Source organism: Melitaea cinxia, chromosome 29 (genome assembly GCF_905220565.1).
Source record: "Melitaea cinxia chromosome 29, ilMelCinx1.1, whole genome shotgun sequence".
NCBI classification, from domain to species: Eukaryota; Metazoa; Arthropoda; class Insecta; order Lepidoptera; family Nymphalidae; genus Melitaea; species Melitaea cinxia.
Genome location: NC_059422.1, coordinates 1,737,813 through 1,762,092, shown reverse-complemented (window position 1 = coordinate 1,762,092; position 24,280 = coordinate 1,737,813). Strand labels below are relative to the sequence as shown.

Below are 24,280 nucleotides of genomic sequence, written 5' to 3'. Positions count from 1 at the left end.
ATAACTATTTTTTGAGTAATCTTTGATAACGCGTAGTTAGTTGACTATTTTTTCGTCGATTTACGTTGTATTACTCGTCGATGTAATTGAAATCGGTTTTTTTTCGTTTGCGAGCAAACACAATTATTGATCTTCTACGTGTTACGACATCACCTGACTTGTTACTTGGACCCCGGACTGATTGCATGACCGATAACTTGGCTCTCTAATACACGGATTACAATTTTTGCAATTTTGATAAAGTTTTTTTAAGATGCCGAAACCAGCTTATTTCAAATGTGATATCGATGGTGAGTAATCCAATTATTTAAAGAAACGTTTCAAAGCCGTATTTAGACATTAAGTATTATACCAAGAGTAATATTCGACTTAGTAAAATTATTTATAAAAGAGAAGTAATTAATTTGTATGCCATTTTAAAATTTGGCTAGCAAAAAAAAAAAACAGCCTATAAATCATTTGGCCAGCATACAAAGATTTTTTTAGCCATAATAAAAATCAGGCTGCAATTTTCGTTCTTTATAAAATCATAATAATAGTAATTTAAACATAAGCAGGCAGCTTGTCTTATTATGTATCTGCAAAATAAATATTCATACTGCAAAATAATTATTTGGTCAGCAGGATTGATTGGCATTCATATTTAAATTTTGGTTAGTAATAAAAATAGATTGTTTTTTTTTTCAAAATCAAGTTTTCGTTAAAAGTGGGTAGGATAATTATAAAAATAAAGCTATATATATGACACTATCCCAATATTACTAAATAGGGATCCCTTTCTTTGGAATTTTTTTGTTCTAATTTAGGCATTATTATCTTTAAGGCTTATATTACCAGCACAAAATTAAATTTTTGCTTAGTCTCTTGAGTGCTTACCAAAATTTAAATTAACATGAGTCACTCATTGCTGCTTTTACATATATTCGGCTGTACAAAAAAAAAGTACTATATACTGTTCAGAGACAATAAAAATTGCAAACTGATTTAGAAATATTTGCTGACTATATGTTGCTGCCCAACTACTAGCTAACCAATAATATTTTTTTGCTAGCAAAGATACAAATACATTGCAAACTGTTTAAATCACACCCTTAATTAAATAGACGTAATAATTAACTCTTTTTATTCCTTTCATTGCATTTAGAATTCATTATTATGTGTCTTTAGTATCACTTTTATGTATAAAGCAATATTTTAAGAATATTAAAAATTTTCAGGACCTTTACATCGCTTTCCCAAATGGGAATATCCTCATACAGAGAAGTTTGACCAATAGAAATCTGTACTTGACAATACAATTCAAGAAAAAGGAAACAATTATATTTACAATTCCATTCGTATATGCCACAAACATTTTGAGGAGTACTTCAAATCATCAAGCAGACGATTGACGAGGAATACTGTCCCTATATTGAACATAAGTAAGCATATAACATAATAACTTGTGAGAGACAGAGTTGATTTGGTTGATTTTATTTGCAATCTTTGTATTAAGGTGATTGTATACAGTTGGTGCCTGGGATTAAATCGATTATTAAATGGAAAATGTTCAAATTTTGATAGGAATGACCAATCCGATTATAATAATAAAAGACGAAAATAAACAACAGTTTTATAAATTCTATATGGTACTGGTGTTTTATTTTTCCCTCGATTTTCTGTTAATATTAGGTAAAATAGAATTAATTTGAAATCAAAATTTTAATACGTAACACAAAAAAATATTAAATATTCTTAATGTACATACTTGTTACTTTTTGATGAAAATTAATGATAAATAGATATAAAATACTTTTCACACTATTTCCACCAATTTATTGATACAAACTGTTTATATTAATAAATAAATGGAAAAAGTGAAAAGTACATACAGTACATAATAATCATTCTGGTAAAAAAGAAATAAACAGCGCCATCTGTAGTATTATAGAAATAAAATTGTATGTGCACGCCATCTGTTGGTGGGGAAGGTCGTGATACATCAATTTTAATTTCTGAGTGGCGTATCTATACCAGTATATAAGTGTATAATCTTGTCTCTGGAGTTGTTATATATGTTGATTATTTTTTCTATCGGTCATTGTAACTTATACTTAAAATATACATAAGTTAAAACTAAAATGATATCAGGTAAAATGAAACCCAGTCTCTTAATTTATACGCCAGTGTAAATTCGAAACAACATCTGAAAAGCGTAGAAACGTGTGTATATTATGACGATAACAACTTTTACAACTTTTTGAATTGTTGTAGCTCAGAAACGGTTTTTCAGCTTGTTAGGAATTTATGCACCTTCGAATGTCTAATAAAATGATCGGACTAAACGTTGATAGACTTGATAGATCAGTTCAAATTAGCGCACAACAGCCCGCGCTTTTATTGAGGCAACTTAGCGATCGCAGCGCTACGCTATTTCGTCGATATTTTCGGGACACTATTTTCTATGGCGATCGTTCTCCTTTTCTCTATGCTCCATGTTCATGTAATTGGCATTACAGATTATGGCGAAATTTTCATGACGATTAATAGGATTTATATTAAAACATCATACAATTTATGAACAGTTTGATTATTTCAAATTATGATTATTTAATTTTAAATATAAATCGACTGTAACGTTTTATAAATAGACAAAATTAAAAGATGTGTGACATTAATGTCGTAACATGGAAAAACACATTTTCAAACATTTATATCATTTATAAAATAATTAACTAACATTGTAATCACATATACAGAAGTTGAATGTTTTATTTCAATATATCCAGCCGAATTGTCTAAAGAACTGTTAAATATATCACTTTTACGGAAACAGTACCTTCTAAACGACAAACGAGTTGTGTTGACTGTTGAAGTAGTGTCCTTACCGGATAGAGCGACGTAAAAAGATTCAAAATATGGTATCACAACACTCTTGCCGAAGAAAATCCAGAGGAAAACAAAGAAAAGAGTAAGTAATATAACTTGGCAAAACATGTAAAAATAGTACGGGAATACTATAGCATCTGGTGTTGTCAATTTAGTAATTTTACAGACGATCCACTGTATCATCATCCAATAAACAAGGCATTGGTTCGTTCCTGAGCAGAGGGATACAAAGCAATCCCACAGTCTACCACATAGAATGTATGGAAAGCAGAATACCTCCCACCAATTATGGGTAAAGACATCCTCAGTTGGCGCATGGAACCTTTCTCCCTGGATTTCATCGCAACGTATCGCAGGCGGTTTCTTTTTTTTCTTAGGCGCCATGTCTTTTTGTATATGATAGCTTATGTAACGGAATTAATTGGAATGTTTCAATATATTGTACAAAAAATCATTTTCGTTGTAAATGTCAATAATGACTTTAAAATAGAAAGTAAAATGAGATCTTTAAAATAAGGTTTTAGCTGTGTAAAATTAACTGTGCTTCACAGACGCAATAGAAGTCATGAAATCGATTCATTTTTTTTAATATGTAATATTATTTATAGAATATTATATATTTTTAAAATATATATTGTTCTTTATTTTAATTTCAAAGAAATATTACGATAGTGGAAAGGTAACGTGAAACATGAAATCTTATTATTTACAGATTAATGTTATAATAATCAATTCCGAGTGGAAGAAATACTGACTAGAATGATGACAGACTTTGATTCTAAATTGGAAGCATATAACTTTAAAATTATCTAATATATAAAATTCTCGTGTCGCGGTGTTTGTAGTTAAACTCCTCCGAAACGGCTTGACCGATTCTCATGAAATTTTGTGTGCATATCGGATAGGTCTGAAAATTGAATAAAATCTATTTTTCATCCCCCTAAATGTTAAGGGTAGTCCACCCCTATTTTTTTTTAATTTTTAGATAAATTATTTATTTTTTATTTTATTATGATTTGGCGTTGAAAAGTACATACAACCCTAAATTTTCACCCTTCTACCAACAACCCCTATTTTTAAATAGCGTTTAGCGGCAAGACAACGTTTGCCGAGTCAGCTAGTATAAAATATAACAACTAAATAATATTATTAAAAGTAGTCCCTTTAGGTAAGGTTCCGAAGATACTGGCAGCGTTACCCCTTTGATTAGCTAGACTAATTCTTTGTCCGAGGTAGCTGCCAGCTCTTCGGTCTCCTGTGACGTCGAATAATCTTTTTGCTATTTCATTAAAAAGTCTTATAGCGCTAGGACCCCACGGACCAAAGATCTCGACACTAAATGGGAGCATCCGGCCCAACATCCATGAAATCAAACTCATACCGTCCGATCTCTTGCTATCGTCTCTTGCAATACCAATCGGCTCAAGTAGACTTGGCACGTTGACGGTGGTAAGGAACCGGCGTATGATATTAATAATAAATTAAAGTCATCCACTTATTGTTACACATAAATAATGATGAATAATTTCAAACTCTTAAGGTTTAAAAATTGTCATAACCTTTATTACCGGATTTAAAAAACCGTTATTATTAATTTTAATTTACATGAAATCACTACATATTTTGAATATCAATTTGACACATTAGAAAATTTGACAGTTCCGTGTTTCTCGCTATGGAGTGGGCTGTGTTTTTGCTTCTCTTATAAAAATGTTTTATATTTTCGCAAATATTGTGTATTAAATAATTTTAAACATTAATTGCAGTAGACAAATAATTGTGATTGCTGTAATAATTAAAAAAAGAAGCAGGTAACGTTATATAATAACTTTATTAAGAAGTGAAAGTTGTTTAAACTTAGTCCTCAGTCTCAAGTATTTCAACTTTTTTAATTATACATATATATATATATATATAGTTTTGATGAAGTCGTACCTTGAAAACAAAAATCAAATGACGATTCTAAATAAATTGAACTGTTAATGAATATGGTAATACTAGTCAATCAAATAGCAATGACTTCAAAAACAACGCAACTTGTTCAACTGGCCTTGTAATGCTTATGAGAATTACTTGTTATATTTTTTTATTATAATACTTCCTTGGCAAGAACAGCCTTGGAAAAAAATGTCGCGTAGATTTTTGTTAATTTTGATTTAATATTTACGAAAATTCAATATTATAAAGATCCTTATGTTCATTTTAAATGTTTAAATTATGAAATACATATATTATTGCGTCATTTATTTGTATTAAATTAATTATAAGAAGTCGTACTGTTTTTTATTTCAAGAAGAAACAGTTTAATGCTCTATAGATCAAAAAACTGTGGATGGAAATGCTAAAAGTACCAATTATCTTATTATGTACAATGAGCGTGATATATGATGAAAAAAATACTATATTATAAAAAATTAAGAATTACATACAATTAACAAACTTAACTTAGGCGATAAGGCCACCCTTTGTACCTAATGAATATATTGTTAAATTTTTTTTTCTTTCATTGCTATGTATTATTTCTGTTTTTGGTGTACAATAAAGTGTATTATTATTATGAACATATAGGAGTCACGTACACATTTTTATTTTAATAGAATAAAATTAGAATATCACTTGGTTCTGCTGTGTGGTTACGGTAGTAAAGAATATAGCCACTCCCTCTCTTCCTGTGGTGACCTAAGAGGTGACTAAGGGATAACATAGTTCCACTACCACCTTGGAACTAAAAAGCGGACCGATGGTGGGATAACCATCCAACTGCTGGCTTTGAAATACACAGGCCGATGACGGGCAGCAGCGTTCGTAGTGACAATGCCAGTCCTGCAGTCACCAACCCGCCTGCCTAGCATGGTGACTATGCACAACACACATGAGTTCACGCCATTTTTGGCGCAAACTTGTGGAGGCTACAAGTGGTCCAACAGTGGACTGCGATAGGCTGAAGTGATGAAGTGATGATCACTTGATGATACTTTTATTATTATAAATTACTAATTACTGATAAATTTATACTATACATAAAAATAATAAAAAGTTCCTATATTTAGTACTTTTTAAATTATTACCAACTTTGGAAAACCTTTCGGAAAAACCTATGAATGTTGATGTGGGGAATCCCCAACTACTATGTAATTATAATATTACAACTGATTAATAAATCACTATTTCTTTGACCTTATACTAGTAAGGTAGTCTCAACAAAATTAAAATAAAAAAAATATTTTACTGAACTAGGCCTCAAAGGAACTTTGTTTTGATTACTTCATTATAGTTAAAAGTGAAACTATCAAATTTCGAAGTGTTATAAGGTAAAAAGTTAGTTACATTATTAAATAATATTATTAATATATATTTTTGTTGGCCTAATTCTAAAACTTTTTTTAAAAATTTACTTTTTTGGGTTATTATTCAAAAAAAAAAAAAAAAAAATTCTACATTTTAGATATATTTTAATCACACGTTAAGTTATTTGTTGTAATTATAAAGTTTATGACATAATAGTAAGGTGATATCTGCTGAGAAACTAGGGATTAGCTCAGTTACTAGAATATTGTAATTAACTTATGGTTGTTAACACTCGGTTACCTGATGTAAGCAATGCTAAAGTGTTGTTTTTGAATAGTTTGTATCTTGACTTTTAGTGATTTTTTTAGTCGACTTCAAAAAAGGAGGACTCAATTCGACCAATTCAATATATATATGTACATATTTTATGTATTTTCGGGGATAACTTCGTCGCTTATGAACTGATTTTGATAATTCTTTTTTTGTTGGAAAAGAGATATCCCAAGGGTGTTGGTACCATGATAACGAAACCAGGATCTGATGATGGAATCCCAGAGAAATCGAGGAAAACTCTCGAAAATCGTAGTGACGACTAGTGCGTTTGTTAATTTTTTTTGTTTATTTACCTCGTATTACTTGTCGATGTAATTGAAGTCGGTTTTTTTTCGCTTGCTAGCAAACAGTTATTGCAAATGACTTCAAAAAAATAATTATGTAATCGTTTCGAATATTTGTTTTATGTATATTACCTTATATAGTATTACTTGGTGTACCAATTTTGATGATCCTTTTTTTAAATCGAAAACTAGTGCTTTTCATGAATTGCCATTCAAATTTGATTGAGATCTGATTTCGATTAAGTACTTTCTGATTTATCTCTAATAATACATATTTGATTCATTATTTTCCCACTGCCTACATAGTATTACTCGGTAGTGTTAATTGAAGTCGGTTTTTTTCGTTTGCAAGCAAACACAATTGCTTTCAGAAGATGTAATTTTGACAATCACCTTATGGCTAAATAAATGTTTTCATTTAAGTTTATTTATAATTGAAATGTTTTGAAAGTTTTTTGCGTATTGTAATAGATATATATATTTAAAAAAAAATGTTTCTTTTCAGATCACAATGGCAACGCTCATTTTTTTCGTATTCGTAATAATTTTACCGAACCTAAATTCAGAATATATCCCCCCCGGACCAGTATACCCTTGTCCGAAAGAGACAGACAACGCTCTCCTGTTCCCGTGCATATGTCAGAAAGGGACAGATGAAGGGCTACATATAAAGTGTGAGAACACAGGGCTAGCGGTCATGAGCGTTGGTCTGGGGAATATAGCTAGCTTGGGGCTGCCAATTGAGAGATTGGAAATAAAAGAGTGCAAAATCTGTAAGTATATAAAAATTTTTACAGTATAGTCTAGTAAATTAGCCCTTTGGTTCAGTGAGCTAACCCTGCTTTATGCTCAAGGGGTTGTGGGTTCGATTTACGCTAGAGTTATGTAAATGTAATGCGCTGGCGGTTGTGGGTTCGATCCCCGCACATGACAAATATTTGTATTGGCCATAAAGGTGTTTGCCGTGGTCTGGGTGTTTGTGCAGTCCTTGTGGGTCTCCCCACCGTGCCTCGCAGAGCACGTTAAGCCGTCGTTCCCGAGCAGCAAAGCAAGCAGCGTGGTAGGTTAAGCTCTGATCCTTCTCCTACATGGGGAAAGACGCCTATGCCCAGCTGCGGGATATTGCGGGCTGAAGCGTATGTAAATGTGTATTTAAAATGTGTATATCAGCCGGCTGTTACCTTTAACATAGGAATTATACAAGCTTAACTTAGGAACAGACGACCGTGTGTGTGAGTTACACATATTAGAGTTTACTCCCAAAAAATATACAAGGTCAATGATATGAAAAAAAATATGCTATCGTGTGAAACAAAGCTGATCAGTGACGGTTTGAATGACGTTTTACCGCGCAACTTCTCTTGCGAGAAAGAGACAGATATATTCTTTAAATACAACGGTAATCATTCTATAGAAGTAAAGTCCAGTCGGAGCTATCAGCTTTTTGTTTGTTGATTCAGCCTGTAACATTCCACTGCTGGGCATAGGCCTTTTTGTCCTACATGGACAAAATGGAGATCGTAGCTTAATTCACCACGCTGCTGTACTGCGGGTAGGCGAATATATTCTCAACTATGAGTAACGATCGCTATCAGGTGTCGATGATAACAACCGGGATCGATAAGCTCCGTGGTCTCCGTGGCATGATGGAAGACCCATAAGGACAGACACCCAGACCGGGTAGCGCAATTGCATAATTATAAAGTATTTCCGGTGTTCGTATATATATTTTATTTTTGTCCCCAGCACACCTATTCGGCCCACTCCTCCACAGGTCAACAGTAAGGACGTTACACATAATCGACACTCCTATAAAGTCGATAGATGAGTACGCGTTCGCCGGTGTGAACAGGACCTTACAGGAAATTTACATGGTCAATACGAAGATCAGTCAGTTTCCTAAGGAGGCTGTTAAGGTAATAATTTAAAAACAAAGGACGAAAATATAGCTATAAGTAAATACTACTATACGTGCGCCAAAACTACTTAATATTATAAATGTGAAAGATATTATGAATGATAATAATATGTGATTACTAAGAGCCTAGTTGTGGATAACGCTATTTGACGGATAACGATACAAATAGACTTCGACAGCGGGTGGTAGAATAGGTCAGTAGGAGCTGTTTCTCCTCGAATGATTAATTAGATCTTTAAGATTCAAGTTGTAATTCATCGTAGGTTGTATTTAATTGTTTGGAAGTCAATCTGAAGTGGCAAAGACCTGATCGCATCTGTCGTAGAACCGATGGTCGGTGGTGCAAGAAGGTTCTCGAATGGAGGCTATGGCTCGGCAAATATAGTGTTGGATGCCAGATTGACCGACAACTTGAAGAGGGTAGCTGGTACTGACTAGATGGCTAAAGTGGGTGATCGGGTTTTGTGGCTTACCCTGGGGGACACTTACGTCATTTTCATCATTAGTGGACTGTAATAGGCTGATGATGATGATGAATTAAAAGTGTTTTTAAATGTTTATCAATGTGTCTGTACATCTGCCTCTGAAATTCAAATAAGATAAAGGAATGTCACATGGCAACCTGTAGGTACTTTATATCCCATAATTCCCACTGGATCAGGCCGTTAAAACAGTAATGAGTATCCAGATAGAATATCCCAATGTCCCACCAAATAAAATTTTTGCCGTTTCCAGATTCTAGGTAACCTAACTATCCTATCAATCGATGGACATCGCATGACTTCACTCAGTAAGGATATGTTCGCCGGTAGTCTAGCTGTCGGTCGGTTAGAAGTGCTACGTCTCATAAACGGACTGATATCTGACATACCGGTCGAGGCCTTTCAAGTAAGTTTAAAAGTTTTTTAACCGACTTCAAAAAAGAAGGATTTTTCTATATGTTCGGTGATAACTCCGTCGTTTATGGACCGATTTAGATAATTCTTTTTTTGTTGGAAAGGATATATCTCTAGTTTGGTACCATGATAAGAAAACGAGGATCTGATGATGGGATCCCAGAGAAATCGAGGGAAACTCTCGAAAATCCGCATAACTTTTTACTGTTTTTTTTTTATTTGCGAGAAAACAATTATATAAATGTAGGAATCGGTCTTGTTCCTTAATGCCTGGTTCCCATATTGAGATAACCTTACGAACGGTTTAATTTCGATCATCTATTAGATTTGGTAGTTTTGTATTTTTTAAATATTTAGAAGTACTACACGTTGAACGCCATGGGGGACCAGTTGGGCCTCACTTGTTTAGTCCACGGGGCCAGCTTAAAAGTCCTTATTTACAAACATTTTATGATAAGTTTTGATTGCACTACCATGCCCATTCTCAAAGATCTAACTTATTGTCCTTACACTATATGACATTTTTTTTTCTAAGTCATATTTTTTGAGTTGATTCTGGCTCGCGGTCATGTGGTCTCCCCCGCGGCACCAACGGAACAATTGTGTGTCGACTACATGGTGTCCCCCATGGCCCAAATAGAAAAACTAATAAATCAAGGCGGCGTTTAACGTGTTAAGTAAATTTACTAAAATACCCTCGTTTTTTTTTGTAGGTGATTATTGTTTTCAATTTAAAAAATACATCTCTATGTAATAATGTTGTACTATAAGTAATGTATTTTTTATAATTTTTTGCACGCGGTTTATATTTTAATAAGTTTTTATGATAATTTTTTTTTTGTCAGATTGTACAATCTATAATAAAATTACTGTTTGGGAATAAAATTCAAAAAATAGTGTTTATTGTATTTAGCTCTGAATTTTTTTCTAATTTTTTTCAGCACTTAAAAAAACTAAAAACACTCGATCTACACGGTAACAGATTAGTTAATTTGAAGAGAAATCAATTAAGGGGACTACGAGACACAGAGGTTTTGGATTTGAGGTAATTATTGTTATTTTAATTAATGTTTCGTATGAGTCATACGGAGAACCCCTCACACAGGACTTAGAATCTAAAATAGTTATGATTTTATTTTTTACTAGCTGACTGAACTTTGTACAGCCATATTTTTTTTATTAATTTAATTTTAATTTTTTCTTACTAGCCCGTTGGCGAAATTTGGTAGTGGCCGTGCTTTCTATTTCGTGGGTATATTTGTATTTATATATTTATATACACATTATTTCTATGTGTAATTATCAAAAAAAAAAAAAAATTAACAGTGACGTTGGCGCAGCGGTCACAGCCATGGATTGTACCCGTTGCGCCAGCGGTTGCGGGTTCGATCCCCGCACATGACAAACATTTGTATTGGCCATACAGGTGTTTGCCGTGGTCTGGGTGTTTGTGCTGTCCCTGTGGGTCTCCCCACCGTGCCTCGGAGAGCACGTTAACCCGTCGGTACCGGTTGTTATCAAGTATACCTGATTGTACCCAGAAGGGGGATATTACAGGCTGAAGCGAGTGTGCATTAGACCACACGATTGTAGTACGACTAACGAAACATAATTCTCAACAACCGCTCTGGTATACTGTTACAAGTAGTCCTCTAAAACACCATAAACTTAAGAAAGCCAAAAAATCGAGGACCCTTAAAACTCTGGAACTATCTATCTATATTATTAAAACAGCTTATACAGTGATGAAATAATCTTAATGTAATATCTTTTTCAGTTTCAATAATCTGACGAAATTAGACGGAAGTCACATCGGTGATCTAACAAAATTGGGATGGTGTAATGCGAGTCACAACCAACTGCCGGATATACCAAGGTAATTTTTTATATGTAGGTAAATGTCTGGCTTTATAATAAGTGTCCTGAAATGCCATGCCACTTCTGATCTGTGTTTGATCTATGTATATTCCACGCATTCGATCGCTGTGTAAACTGATTGTTGAATTTCTACCCACTTTAGTTTTAATTTTTTTTCCTTTGTGTTGGACTCGCAGTAATACTATGTTATAAATTACAAATTGTTTATATAGTTGAATTTCTCATGTAATTGAATTTGTTGTAATTCTTTATGAGAATAAAGTTTCTATAACCATAAATCAACCTGTGTATATAATGTCTTTCATTAGTACACTTTATGTAATTAGTAATTTATAATAATAAAACTATCATCGAGTGATCATCACTTCATCACTTCAGCCTATCGCAGTCCACTGTTGGACCACTTGTGCCCTTTACAAGTTTGCGCCAAAAATGTCATGAACTCATGTGTTTTGCCCATAGTCACCACGCTGGACAGGCGGGTTGGTGACCAGCTAGCTTTGTCGCACCGAAGACGCTGCTGCCCGTCTTCGGCCTGTGTATTTCAAAGCCAGCAGTTGGATGGTTATCCCGCCATCGGTCGGCTTTATAAGTTCCAAGGTGGTAGCGGAACTGTGTTATCCCTCAGTCGCCTCTTACGACACCCACGGAGACACCCTCTTGTGCTCTACATCAGTTAAAATTGTTTTCTTTTTTCAGAGGAATGTTCGCAAGGAACACGGTAATAAAAGTTGTACATTTGGACAATAATAAAATAAAGAAATTGGACACGAACAGTTTTAAGGGAATGAGGTTTTTGAGGTATGATTTTTTTTTGTATTTTGCACTTTATTATGTCAAATTCTAGTGAAGTCATGGTATACTAGTAGTGTGGTAATTGGGAGGGATATTTTTTTCGAAGTCAAACTTCCTTACGCACGTTTGACTTGGGGAGTGAGCTCGTGGATGCGTGACGGGAGCGTTACGAAAAGCGTGATCGGGCGAAGCGAACGAAATTCGAGAGGGAGATATAAAGTAGATGAGCTACAGAAGTTTAACTTCGCACTCGTTTTTTGTTTATTTATAATTGTAAATTTATTATCCGTTTCCCAGACGCCTGTATCTCCAAGATAACCAAATATCAGATATCGGTAGAGGAACGTTCTCGGCGGTGACGAGGATCGGTACGGTCGACTTGGCGCGAAATTTCATCACAAAAGTCGACTACCAGATGTTCCAGGCTGTTAAATATGCTGAGGTGTGATATTATACTGTATTATATATATATTTTATATATTTATATACCACCTCCCCAACTGAAAAGCAATATCCCTTACACTATCAGGTTGTCTGGAAGAGATTGCTTTTTAGCAATAAGATCGCCTGGTTGTACAATTTGTTACTATAATTGCTTGTAATGTAAATTTTGTTCTTTATTTAAATGTACAATAAAGTATATTATTATTATTATTATATAGTTTATATTGTCTATACTAATATTATAAAGCTGAAGTGTTTGTTTGAATGCGCTAATCACAGGAACCACTGGTACATGCTAAACAGACTAAAGAGGCGGTCATATCGCTAATAGTTATATCTTTAAAGCCCGCTGTATCTGACAGATATATTTATTCGCAATTTGTGAAATTAGAAGTTTTGGTTTTATTTTGTTATGCTTGATGAGACTGTGAGAAAATATTTGCTCTTTGTATTACAATATATGTGGGTATTAATAATAATTTCTAGCTGTGTCCGCGACTACGTCCGCTTGGAATTTAACAAAAAAGTTATTGTTCAGTTCGCAGAGTTTCTCCTTATCACACCAGTCATCTGCCAGTGAAAGTCTCGTCAAAATCGGTCCAGCAGTTTCAGAAATTAGCCGGAACAAACAGACAGACAGACAGACAAAAATTATTAAAAAATGTTATATTGGTATATGTACCGTATGCATTTAGTAAAAAGCGGTTATTTAAATATTACAAACAGACACTCCAATTTTATTTATTTGTATATCTTATACTATTAAACGAGCAATTCTTGTATATATATATATAATCTGAATCTCGGAAACGGCTCCAACGATTTTCATGAAATTGAGTATACAGGGGATTACGGGGGAGATAAATAAATCTAGCTAGGATTCATTTTTAGAAAATGTCGTTTTATCCCTGTTTTTAGGCAATGAAAAAATGGCTACAATATCGTTAGAATAAGAAGGTAAATTTCGCATCTGTCAATAAAGTTGTAATAGCTCAGGGGAAATCGGCCGATCGCGCTCGGCCGAAAAGATCATGGTTCGAATCCTCACGTATTCTAGATCGACTATCGTTTTTTTTTCTTTTTTTTCTAAAAAAAATAAAATCGAAAAATATTATTCATATTTTATCAATATGTAATTCGTATTTAAATATGATTTTCAAAAAACACGATTTACTAAAAATACCGAGCTAAGCTCGGTCACCCAGGTCCTATTATTAATTAGCTGAACTGGCGAACGTCGCAGCGCCATTTTTGTTCTATAAAAACTAACCTTTTGCAAATAACAAACGTAATAAATAAAACAGAATTATCTAGCTTGAAGCAGTCGTTCAAACGTTTCGACAATTCCTAGATACTTTGTGTGCCTAACGTGGCCCTTTTTTTCTGGCTTAAAACGAGACATCGGGATTTTTACGTTATCTAGAAGGTTTATTAATTTTTTAATCGACTTTAAAAAAGGGGATTATTAATTCGATTGTATTTTTATGTGTGTTTACGTCATAATTTTTTACTGGATGTACCGATTTGAGGTCATCAATATCTGACGAGTAGATTTTGAGTTATTTTAATAATGTGTATTTTAATATTGTACCCACTTTAAAAAAATTTTCCTCTTTATCGGGAAACAAACAGCACAAAGAATACATTAGTTCATGAGGCATTAAAAAAAAACAAGCCAACAAAGTTTCCACTTAAATCTATGAACAAATATATTACACAATACAATAAATATAATAATAGTATATAATAATTATATATAAAAATAAAGTAGGTAAATACCCAAAATTTTTGTGCCATTTCAAGAAAATGGTAGAGTTTTGCGTTCCGGGCTTTTGGGGCAACCGAAAAACGGGACGATCTCGTTCAAAACGGGACGTCTGGTGACGTTAGTCATGCCTGAAATATATACATTTGGTAGATTTGTTAATATCTTAATATTTTAGTTGTTTGACTCCTAAACTACTTAACCGATTTCAATCAAATTTGCACACCGTTTACAGTTTGATCTAACTTGAAAGATAGGCTATATTTTATTTTAATATATGTAATTATTATATTTAACAAAAAAATAAGGCGGTACACAGTTCGCCAGGTCAGCTATAATGATTTTTTTTAATTCCAGATAATAAATTTGGCAGAGAACAACATAACAATTATAGAAAAGCAAGCGTTCACAGATCTATACTTAGCAACTGTGAATATATCGCACAATGCGCTGTCGAGCATCGAACCCGGAGCCTTTCAGAACTGCAACAACATGACGATACTGGATTTAAGTTATAATAACTTGAAAGATATACATAAGAGTGCCTTTGATGAAAATACATACGCGTCTGAGTTCCAAGTGTCGTATAACGAGTTCACGGATTTGGGTCAGGTGGGTAAATTTTTTTGGGTTTATGGTTTAAGGATTGATTTCTCATAAAAAAAATAATTAAGTATAAGATAAACATACTTAGTATTATATGCGATACACGAATGGTATACAAAAATAGTTGTATCTGCTTGCAAACGAAAAAAATCGACTTCAATTACATCGATTGTCGACGATAATACTGTTTTCAAGCAGTGTTGTGTTCCTGTTGGTGAGTAAGGTGACCAGAGCTCCTGGGGGGATTGGGGATTGGGTCGGCAACGCGCTTGCGATGCTTCTGGTGTTGTTGGCGTCTATAAGCTACGGTAATCGCTTAGCATTAGGTGAGCCGTACGCTTGTTTGCCGACCTAGTATATATATATATATATATACCTTTAATAAAGGCCTAGAAATACACAGGATCCCCCTTTTCAACAACCTCAGTTACCAGTTAAACATTTTATATAGAAAATACGCGTATTCCTCATTCCAGATACCAATCCACAACATGACAGGAATAAAAGTTCTGAACGCCTCCCACAACTTGATCACAACGATACCTAAAACGGCCTTCCCTAAGCTGTATGAACTTCACACAGTCGACGTTTCATATAACAACCTATCAGATATATACAACGCTGTTTTTCAGAATTTGTTTTCATTGAGGTAAGGTTGTATATGGCATGATATTTCAAACTAGCAACACCCGCGCGAATAATTCGCACTAAATAAGTGAAAAATTTATTGACCGTCAATCATGCTGACGTTGTTTCAAAATTAAAGCCGTCATATATGTAATTTTACTGTGTGGCTACGGTAGTAAAGAATATAGCCACCCCCTCTACCCGTGGGTGTCGTAGAGGCGACTAAGGGATAACACAGTTCCGCTACCACCTTGGAACTTATAAAACCGACCAATGGCAAGATAACCATCCAACTGCTGCCTTTGAAATACACAGGCCGAAGACGGGCAGCAGCGTCTTCGGTGCGACAAAGCCAGCCCTGCGGTCACCAACCCGCCTGCCCAGCGTGGTGACTATGGGCAAAACACATGAGTTCACGTTATTTTTGGCGTAAACTTGTGGAGGCCCATGTCCAGCAGTGGACTATATAGGCTGTAATAATTGATTGATGATTATAATTGTTTGCTTACAAGTAATACAACGTAGGTAGACGAAGACATGGTCAAGTAAATACGGATTGTAGGGATCGATCTCGATCAAATTTGAACGAGACCACATGACAAGCACTAACTTTTAATTAAAAAAAGAATAATCGAAAATCAGTAAAAAGTTATGAGGCAACACACAGTAAATGGCAATGCACTTAAGAGCAATCAGCCTGTAACATCCCAGTGCTGGGCATAGGACTTTTCTCCACGTAGAAGCTTCTCCATGTAGAATTTGAGCTTAATCCTAAGCTGCTCAACTACGGGTTGGCGGATATGTTCCCTAATATGAGTGACGATCGCTATCAGGTGTACATGATAACAACCGGGACCGACGGCTTAACGTGCTCTCCGAGGCACGGTGGGGAGACCCCACAAAGATTGATGATGAGTGATTATTTAAAGCAATATAATACAAATATCCTTGTCAACTTTGTAGTATTAAAACTTTAAAAAAAATATTCTAGGTTCCTCAACTTAAGTTACAATTCATTGGAACGAATCAAACCCGCTACGTTCGGTACGATACCGACGATCCTAGAACTAAACCTGTCGCACAACAAGTTGTCCGACGTGTCGCGGGGCAGTCTAGCAAAGTTGGCTAGTTGCAGGCTTTTGGATATTAGCTACAATTCCTTAGATAGGATCTTTCAAATACCCATTAGTTTGGGGTGAGTATTTTTTTTTAAATTTTAAGTATTTTGGTATTTTTATGTTTATATAAATACTAGTTTATTTGGCGAACTTTGCACTGCCATTTTTTTTTTCGTAAATATCAAGATTTTTCAATTTTCCTACTACGAATTTTATCCTGAAAATAATAAGCATAAGAAAAGATCTATTCGATTTAGTGCAGACGTTTGGATGTTATTCGCGTACGTACATTTCGTACATATATAATGCCATCCGATTTAGTGCAGTCGTTTGGATGTTATTCGCGTACGTACATATATATCATTATGATATACCATTTCCGTTTCCAGCAAAGCTTTCTCAAATTTTTTTGTTATACATATAATCTGTTAAATGATGATAAAATTAAATGTTTCCAAAACATATTTAAATTTATTTTACTAAAAATGTTAAAATACACCTATATTTATTATATGTATAAACAATATTATATTTAAATGAACTGAAATATATCAATTTTAATAAATTTACAGAGAACTAAACTTTGCACACAACAACTTGACCGAAATCCGCGTAAACACTTGGCCGACTATGAACGCGTTACTGCGTCTCAACTTGTCGAACAACCAGTTGGAAGACCGGTTGACTAGTGATTCCTTTGCTGGTTTACTAACGTTGCAGTCGCTGGATTTGTCGGCCAACGGGTTGACTAAACCGCCCTGGGAGGCACTGAATACCTTGACTAGCTTGCAGTATTTGTATTTACAGGTAGGTTTTTAACTTTAGATATAGGATATATTTAAAATTTCTTATAAAATATAAAATAAGCTAGTTTTAAAAAGATCATAATTATGATAGTTAGAAAAAACATGTTTAAAATTTCAATGATGGATGCTAAAAATGTACCTAAATAAATATTTAAATATACAACAGTGGTTGCAAAAAATTCCTAAATTGAAAATTATTGAAATTGACAACACTGATTGTAAGCTAAAAATCATTAATCAGTGTTGCCAGAATATCAAAAAGTATCAAAGAAAATTTACGATTCATCCATATACTCGTACTTATGATACGATTTTTTTCCATTATTCTTCTTAGGGGGCGTCCATAAATTACGTGAGGTATTTTTTTAAATTTTCTGTCCCTTCCTACTCCCTCTCACGTGAGATTTTTCAAAATGTGGTTTTCTTACGTAAACGCGTTGGATTATTATTGAAATTGTTTTCTTTCGAACGAATTAGTGAATGATCTTAATCGTATCACGATTACTCTTAAGATTAAATCTTAAGCATGTACAATCTGGATTAAATGGACCAAAATAGTATAATTTTTTTTGTTTCAATCAGAAAAAAATTGCGTGATATTTGCCGAGACCCCCCCTCTCCAACGTAAGATTAGATGAGATTTGACTCGACCCCATCCCCCCCTTAAACATCTCACGTATTTTGTGAATGCCTGCTTATAGATATGGGGTCGTTATAACTGTAAAATAAATATCCTCTGTCCACAGTATAATAATTTAACAACCCTATCAAAATCCGCCTTTGGTAATTTACCGACGACATTCAAATTGGATCTGTCGTACAACCAGTTGACCGATTTAGGTGTTAAAACGTTTGATGGCATGCAACAGTTGCTGGATTTATCGTTACGAGGAAATTACTTCGAGAAGATTCCTAACGAGGCGTTTAAAGGATTAGTTGCTTTAAGGTAAGTTACAAGGGTTGTATATTAATCACGTGAAAACAGAAGTTAAAATATAAAAAAAAAATTGTCATCAACACACTCTAGACTTTGGGAGTAAGCTGGTGAATGTGTGACGAGAACGTTACGAAAAGTGTGATTGGGTAAGGTGAACGGAAGTTGAGAGGGAGATATAAGTTAGTGAAGATAGAAATAGTCTGAGAGTAGAGAGTTTAACTTCATTCGTCTGGTCTAAAGTACACTCGTTTTTTTTTCTAAACAATTTTTTTTACACAGATGAGGCGTTTGAGTTTATTCTTTCGTCGGTGGACAGTAAACATTTTTTAGAAAATTTACTGTCAATTTATAAATATGTAAGAATTTTAATACAAATTGTGTGTTTAATGTTTTTCATATGAATCACAGGAGGCTGGACTTGTCGTACAACAAGTTGGACAAGATAGACAACAAAACAAATGGTCTTTTAGACGACTGCTTGTCACTTGAAATGGTAAATTTTATTTTAATTTTGATTACATGTGTTGACAGTACAAAAATTAAAACTTCATTAGTATATATTTCTGTTTTTTTAACCGACTTCCAAAAAAGGAGGAGGTTCTCAATTCGACTGTATTTTTTTTTTATGTATGTTACATCAGAACTTTTGACCGTGTGGACCAATTTCGACAAATGTTTTTTTAATCGAAAGGTGGTGTGTGCCAATTGGTCCCATTTAAATTTATTTGAGATCTAACAACTACTTTTCGAGTTATATCTAATAATGCGTTTTTACTTGACGCTTTTTTCGTCGACCTACGTTGTATTATACCGCATAACTTTCTACTAGATGTACCGATTTTGATCATTCTTTTTTTGTTGGAAAGGAGATATCCCTAGTTTAGGACCATGATAAGAAAACCAGGATCTGATGATGGGATCCAAGAGAAATCGAAGGAAACTCTTGAAAATCCGCAATAACTTTTTACTGGGTGTACCGATTTTGATAATTTTTAATTTAATCGAAAGCTGATGTTTGTCATGTGGTCACATATAAATTTTATTGAGATCTGATCACTACTTTTTGAGTAATCTTTGATAACACGTAGTTACTTGACTATGTTTTCGTCGATCTACGCTGTATTTACTCGTCAATGTAATTGAAGTCGGTTTTTTTTTCGTTTGCGAGCAAACACAATTATTTTTTTTAATTTTTTTTTTATGAATTTAAAATGTATTTTTTTATCCAAGTATACTGCAAAATCACTTATGAACTATCATTTTACAAACTGTGACCTTATTATTATTAGACCCATACCGTAAATAATTAAAAATTATATTTTTTCGAAACGCAGTCTAAGTAATAACTGTATAATTTTCGTTTGTATTTCAGGTAAATCTAAGTCACAATCAATTCGGTTTTCTAACTAAGAAGATGTTTCCCGCTAGTCCTTGGATACCGTACAGACTGATGGAAGTCGACCTGAGTCACAACGAAATACCTGTTGTGACATTTGACATTACTTTTGGCGGGAAGAAATTGAAGAAGTTGAATCTTTCGAATAATTACATTAACGATGTTAGGAATAGTAAGTATTTTTCATTATCATATGAATCTTTCTGTTTTCAATTTCGCTTCCTTTTGTAGTAAATGTTTTATTATTACTAAATATATATATATATATATATATATATATATATATATATATATATATATATATAAAACTAGGTCGGCAAACAAGCGTACGGCTCACCTGATGGTAAGCGATTACCGTAGTCTATAGAGGTCTGCAACACCAGAAGCATCGCAAGTGCATTGCCGACCCTTCCCCCAATTCCCTCAGGAGCTCTGGTCACCTTACTCACCATAGGAACACACCACTGCTTGAAAACAGTATTATTTAGCTGTGGTCTTCTGTAAGGTCCAGGTACTTCCCCAGTCTGGCTGCTCTATTTCCTAAGATACAGGACTTTCCTACTTTAGGCGGCAGGGGTTTAAAATTCAGTGCACAGATATATTATTAAATATTTAAAATAAGCATATACAAAATAAATAAGCATATAAAGTCTATGAATCCAAGAGTCTTAAAAGACACCAATAAGGTTCTTTATAGTATAAGCGAGCACTTAAAAAGAAATTAATATGATTAAAGGATTAAGGAAATACGTAATGAATAGATTAGAAATAGAGCTTCCTTACATATATATGTTTTGTCTGTATTTTATAACGTAACTACAACTATATGTCTGAAATTGTAAAATATTTTCTGTTTCTAATAAATTTCATTTTCATTTTTCTATATTTTGAGCAGGGTACCTCCTGTGCCCTACCTCAGTTAAATGTCATTTATTTAATTGTGATGTTTTACTAAATGAAGAATGAAATATATTTTGTACGATATGTATTATGTAATATTACCTTTTTTAGATGTTCTCGGCAATTTGACGTCTTTGGAAGTTATAGATCTTTCGAATAATCAGTTGACAGATTTAGTATCGAGGACGTGTAAGTATTTATATAATATGATTTTTATCCATTTAAAACATAATTTAAATATAAGTAAAATTAAATAAAAGTGAACGAAATTTTTTGTATGTATGGGCTTTATTTGATTATTTGAGTTTTCGAGTGCTTATTTTATTTAAAACTAGCTGACGCCACAAACGTTGTTTTGCTATATATATTATTAACCCCCCTTAAGCCCCCTTATAACTTAGCTATATGAAAAATAGATGTTAGCCGATTCTCAGACCCGATATGTACACAAAATTTCATAATAATCGGTCCAACTGTTTCGGAGTAGTATTGTAACTAACACTGTGACACGAGAATTTTATACAAGATTTTTCACTGAATTTTTTTTCAATCAGAATAGAATATAGCCTATATCACTTCTGAATAGTGTAGCTTTCTGTTAGTAAAAGAATTTTCGTGAGCGGATCAGTATTTGCGAAGATTACCCCCTACATACAAACAAAGTTAGAAACTTTACCTCCTTAAAATATTAGTATATATTTAAATCTTTACTGGTTTTGAAGTAACAAGACACAAAACAAAAGAAATAGTCATGTATAAGTCTGAAACTGTAATGGTGGGTGATTACTTTTCTATTCCTCCCCCCCTTTTAAAGGAAGATTTTGTCCAGCTGTGAGACCATATCATACTTGAGATCCTTAAATATTAGGCGTTTACTAAAAAAAGACAAAAATAATGAAGTGTTATTTTTTCAGCGGACACACCATTTAACCTCCCAGACAACATAACACATATGTACTTACAAAACAATACCTTCCAAGTGTTGCCAGTTGAAAGTTTAGTGAAAGCGAAGCGTTTGAAAGTTTTAGATGTAAGAAGTAACCTACTCAGCAGTTTCTACCCGGAGATAGTTAAAATGATAAGGGATTACAACTTGGATGTGTATTTTGAAGGTAAATATATAATTATACACAACAACAAAAAAATAATTTTTTGTCTTTGTTTTTTTTACCTGCGTTATTGAAAACCTGTTAGATCATTACTGATCCTAACTTATATATGTGTCCCACTGAGAATTATTCTGGTCAGAAATTTTGAAAATAGCCAATGTTGCCTGTGAGCATATTTAAAATCATTTATGAAAAAGAAAATAGACAAACAAAAAAAAAAAAAAAAAAAAAATGACAAAAGAACATTAATATTGGTATTTTTTTAAAGAATTTTCGTATTAAATTTAATAAATTCACTTTTCCTATTATCGTGCTTATTTTTTACGAGTTTTAGTAGTCTTGAAGATGTTTTGTGACCCTATGTCTATGGTAAATAGAAAGTAATATATTAAAAAAAATATTAACCCAAAATAATATTTTTTTTCTATTACAGATAATAAACTCAAATGCGACTGTTTCACTCGTCCACTAAAGCATTACTTACAAAAACTACCGTCATCTGTATTAGAAAAAGACGAAAAATACAAAAATATAACATGTTCCGAGCCGCCGGCGTTGGAAAATGAAAACTTTTTAAATTTAGACGAAGAAAGATTATTGTGCGCTAGCAACATTGAATTGAATGATAAAATACGGAGTTATGGCAATACTGAATACGATTTCACGAGCGAACCGGACGTACTGTTCCGAGATGTACAGTAGTGAGTATTATGTTTGTTTTTTATGTGACTATGTCGGTTTTGAAGCATATACCTTCATTTTGAAGTCGGTTCAAAATATATTTTGCAATTAAATATTTCTCTTACAGTTCGCAGACATCGATATACGCTCACTGGTACGTAGCAACGTCATACGACGTCGCAGACTTCTATCTATATATAAGAGACCGTAATAATACACTTCACTACAGCAAAGATATATCATACAATCTCAGATCTCTAACAATACCTATCAATAAAGATTTCAAAACAGCGACACAGAATGGCGGCGAAATATGCATACAGGCGAAAAATTCAAACAATTTCGCGCGCAAATTCTTTGACAGTCAATGTCAAAAGGTCCCGTCAAATTTCGAATCGTGGCCGAAAAAGTTGACAGTTGACAAAAGGAGGTTGTCAAGAAAGAAGGTTCGATATAGCTTCTTCGGTAATAGTGTGCTAGGGCTTGTAAGCGATTCGATTTTGATAACGTTGTGTATATTTTTAGGTGTCTGTTTCAGGAGATTGGCTGATTTAGATATTTGAGTATTTTTTTATTAATTTTTTTCGGAATATTTCAGCCAAAGTGGTTTTCCTGCTTATTTGTAAGCGATGTTGTTTTATATTTAAGCAGAATGAGGTATTGCTTTGCTCAATGTTTAAGATAAAATGAGAGTTTTTGTAAATTACATTCCGTCCTAATGTAAGACTTATGATATTAGTTATTGAGATTTTTATAAATATAATTATGTTGGACGCCTAACTGCGTTTCTTCAAATGGTGGGTAGGTGTAATAGATCACGTTTCGCGTTAAAAAAAATAACGGAACATGATGTGTAACATCTACAGAACCCCCTTCCCCTTTTTTGTGATTGAATCATGATAATGTTAAGTTTTTATTTTATAAGTATGAATGACGTATGAATGATGGAAGAGCGGGACATCCTGACACAGGTAAAACACTTACTTAAAAGGATGTCCCAACAACGATATCATGTTATGTAAACGTTTTTTCTAAATAAATAATTTTTATTTTTATTTTTTTTTAACCCCCCATTTGAAGGATCGCAGTTGGGAGTCGAACACCCTATATACTTTTTACAATTTTATTTAATGTTAAAAATGAATAGAAAATGGAATATATATATATATATATATATATATATATATATATATATAATTTATTGCACTTTAAAAATAGTTACAAATTGTTACAACGTTGACAAATGGTAACTTTTCTCTGAAATAACTTTCTACCAGTTGACCAATGATGTTACCGCGGTGCACAGTAGTGCAAGAGAAATTAGATAAAAAATAAAAACGTGTGTATCACCTCTGATACGTGACTGGAGTTAACTCTTTAAGAACAATTAATTGAAATTAAAAAGTTATATTAAATTAATTAAATTATAAAAACAATAAAACTCATAAGTTAATAAATAAACCAGCTATTCGTATGCTGGTATACTGTATAAACCTATTTTTTTGCAACAGCTAAAACATACGATTTCACTCCTCATATTTATTTATCTAATTTTCGTGTATAATGTATATAACGCACGAAAATTACAAGATAAAATTTATACTTAAAACTCAGACGTATCACGTACGTAT

At 33.3% G+C, this 24,280-nt stretch overlaps 1 protein-coding gene and 1 long non-coding RNA gene across 2 annotated transcripts; both read left to right on the top strand.

The window, feature by feature from the left end:
- Positions 1–246: 246 nt before the first annotated feature.
- On the top strand, positions 247–1,624 carry LOC123667981. The gene is made up of 2 exons (XR_006745500.1): positions 247–290; positions 1,218–1,624. It is a non-coding gene; the product is annotated as an uncharacterized LOC123667981 (long non-coding RNA).
- Positions 1,625–7,284: 5,660 nt separating this feature from the next.
- On the top strand, positions 7,285–23,702 carry LOC123667905 (chaoptin). Its single transcript, XM_045601738.1, has 18 exons — positions 7,285–7,546; positions 8,520–8,689; positions 9,427–9,579; positions 10,529–10,632; positions 11,365–11,463; positions 12,165–12,266; positions 12,558–12,702; positions 14,827–15,081; positions 15,552–15,724; positions 16,694–16,897; positions 17,393–17,627; positions 18,373–18,572; positions 18,972–19,056; positions 19,936–20,131; positions 20,971–21,048; positions 21,774–21,971; positions 22,402–22,669; positions 22,777–23,702. Exons 1-18 carry the CDS (start codon positions 7,285–7,287, stop codon positions 23,210–23,212), a joined length of 3,363 nt encoding a protein of 1,120 aa, XP_045457694.1. The 3' UTR covers positions 23,213–23,702.
- Positions 23,703–24,280: the final 578 nt, after the last annotated feature.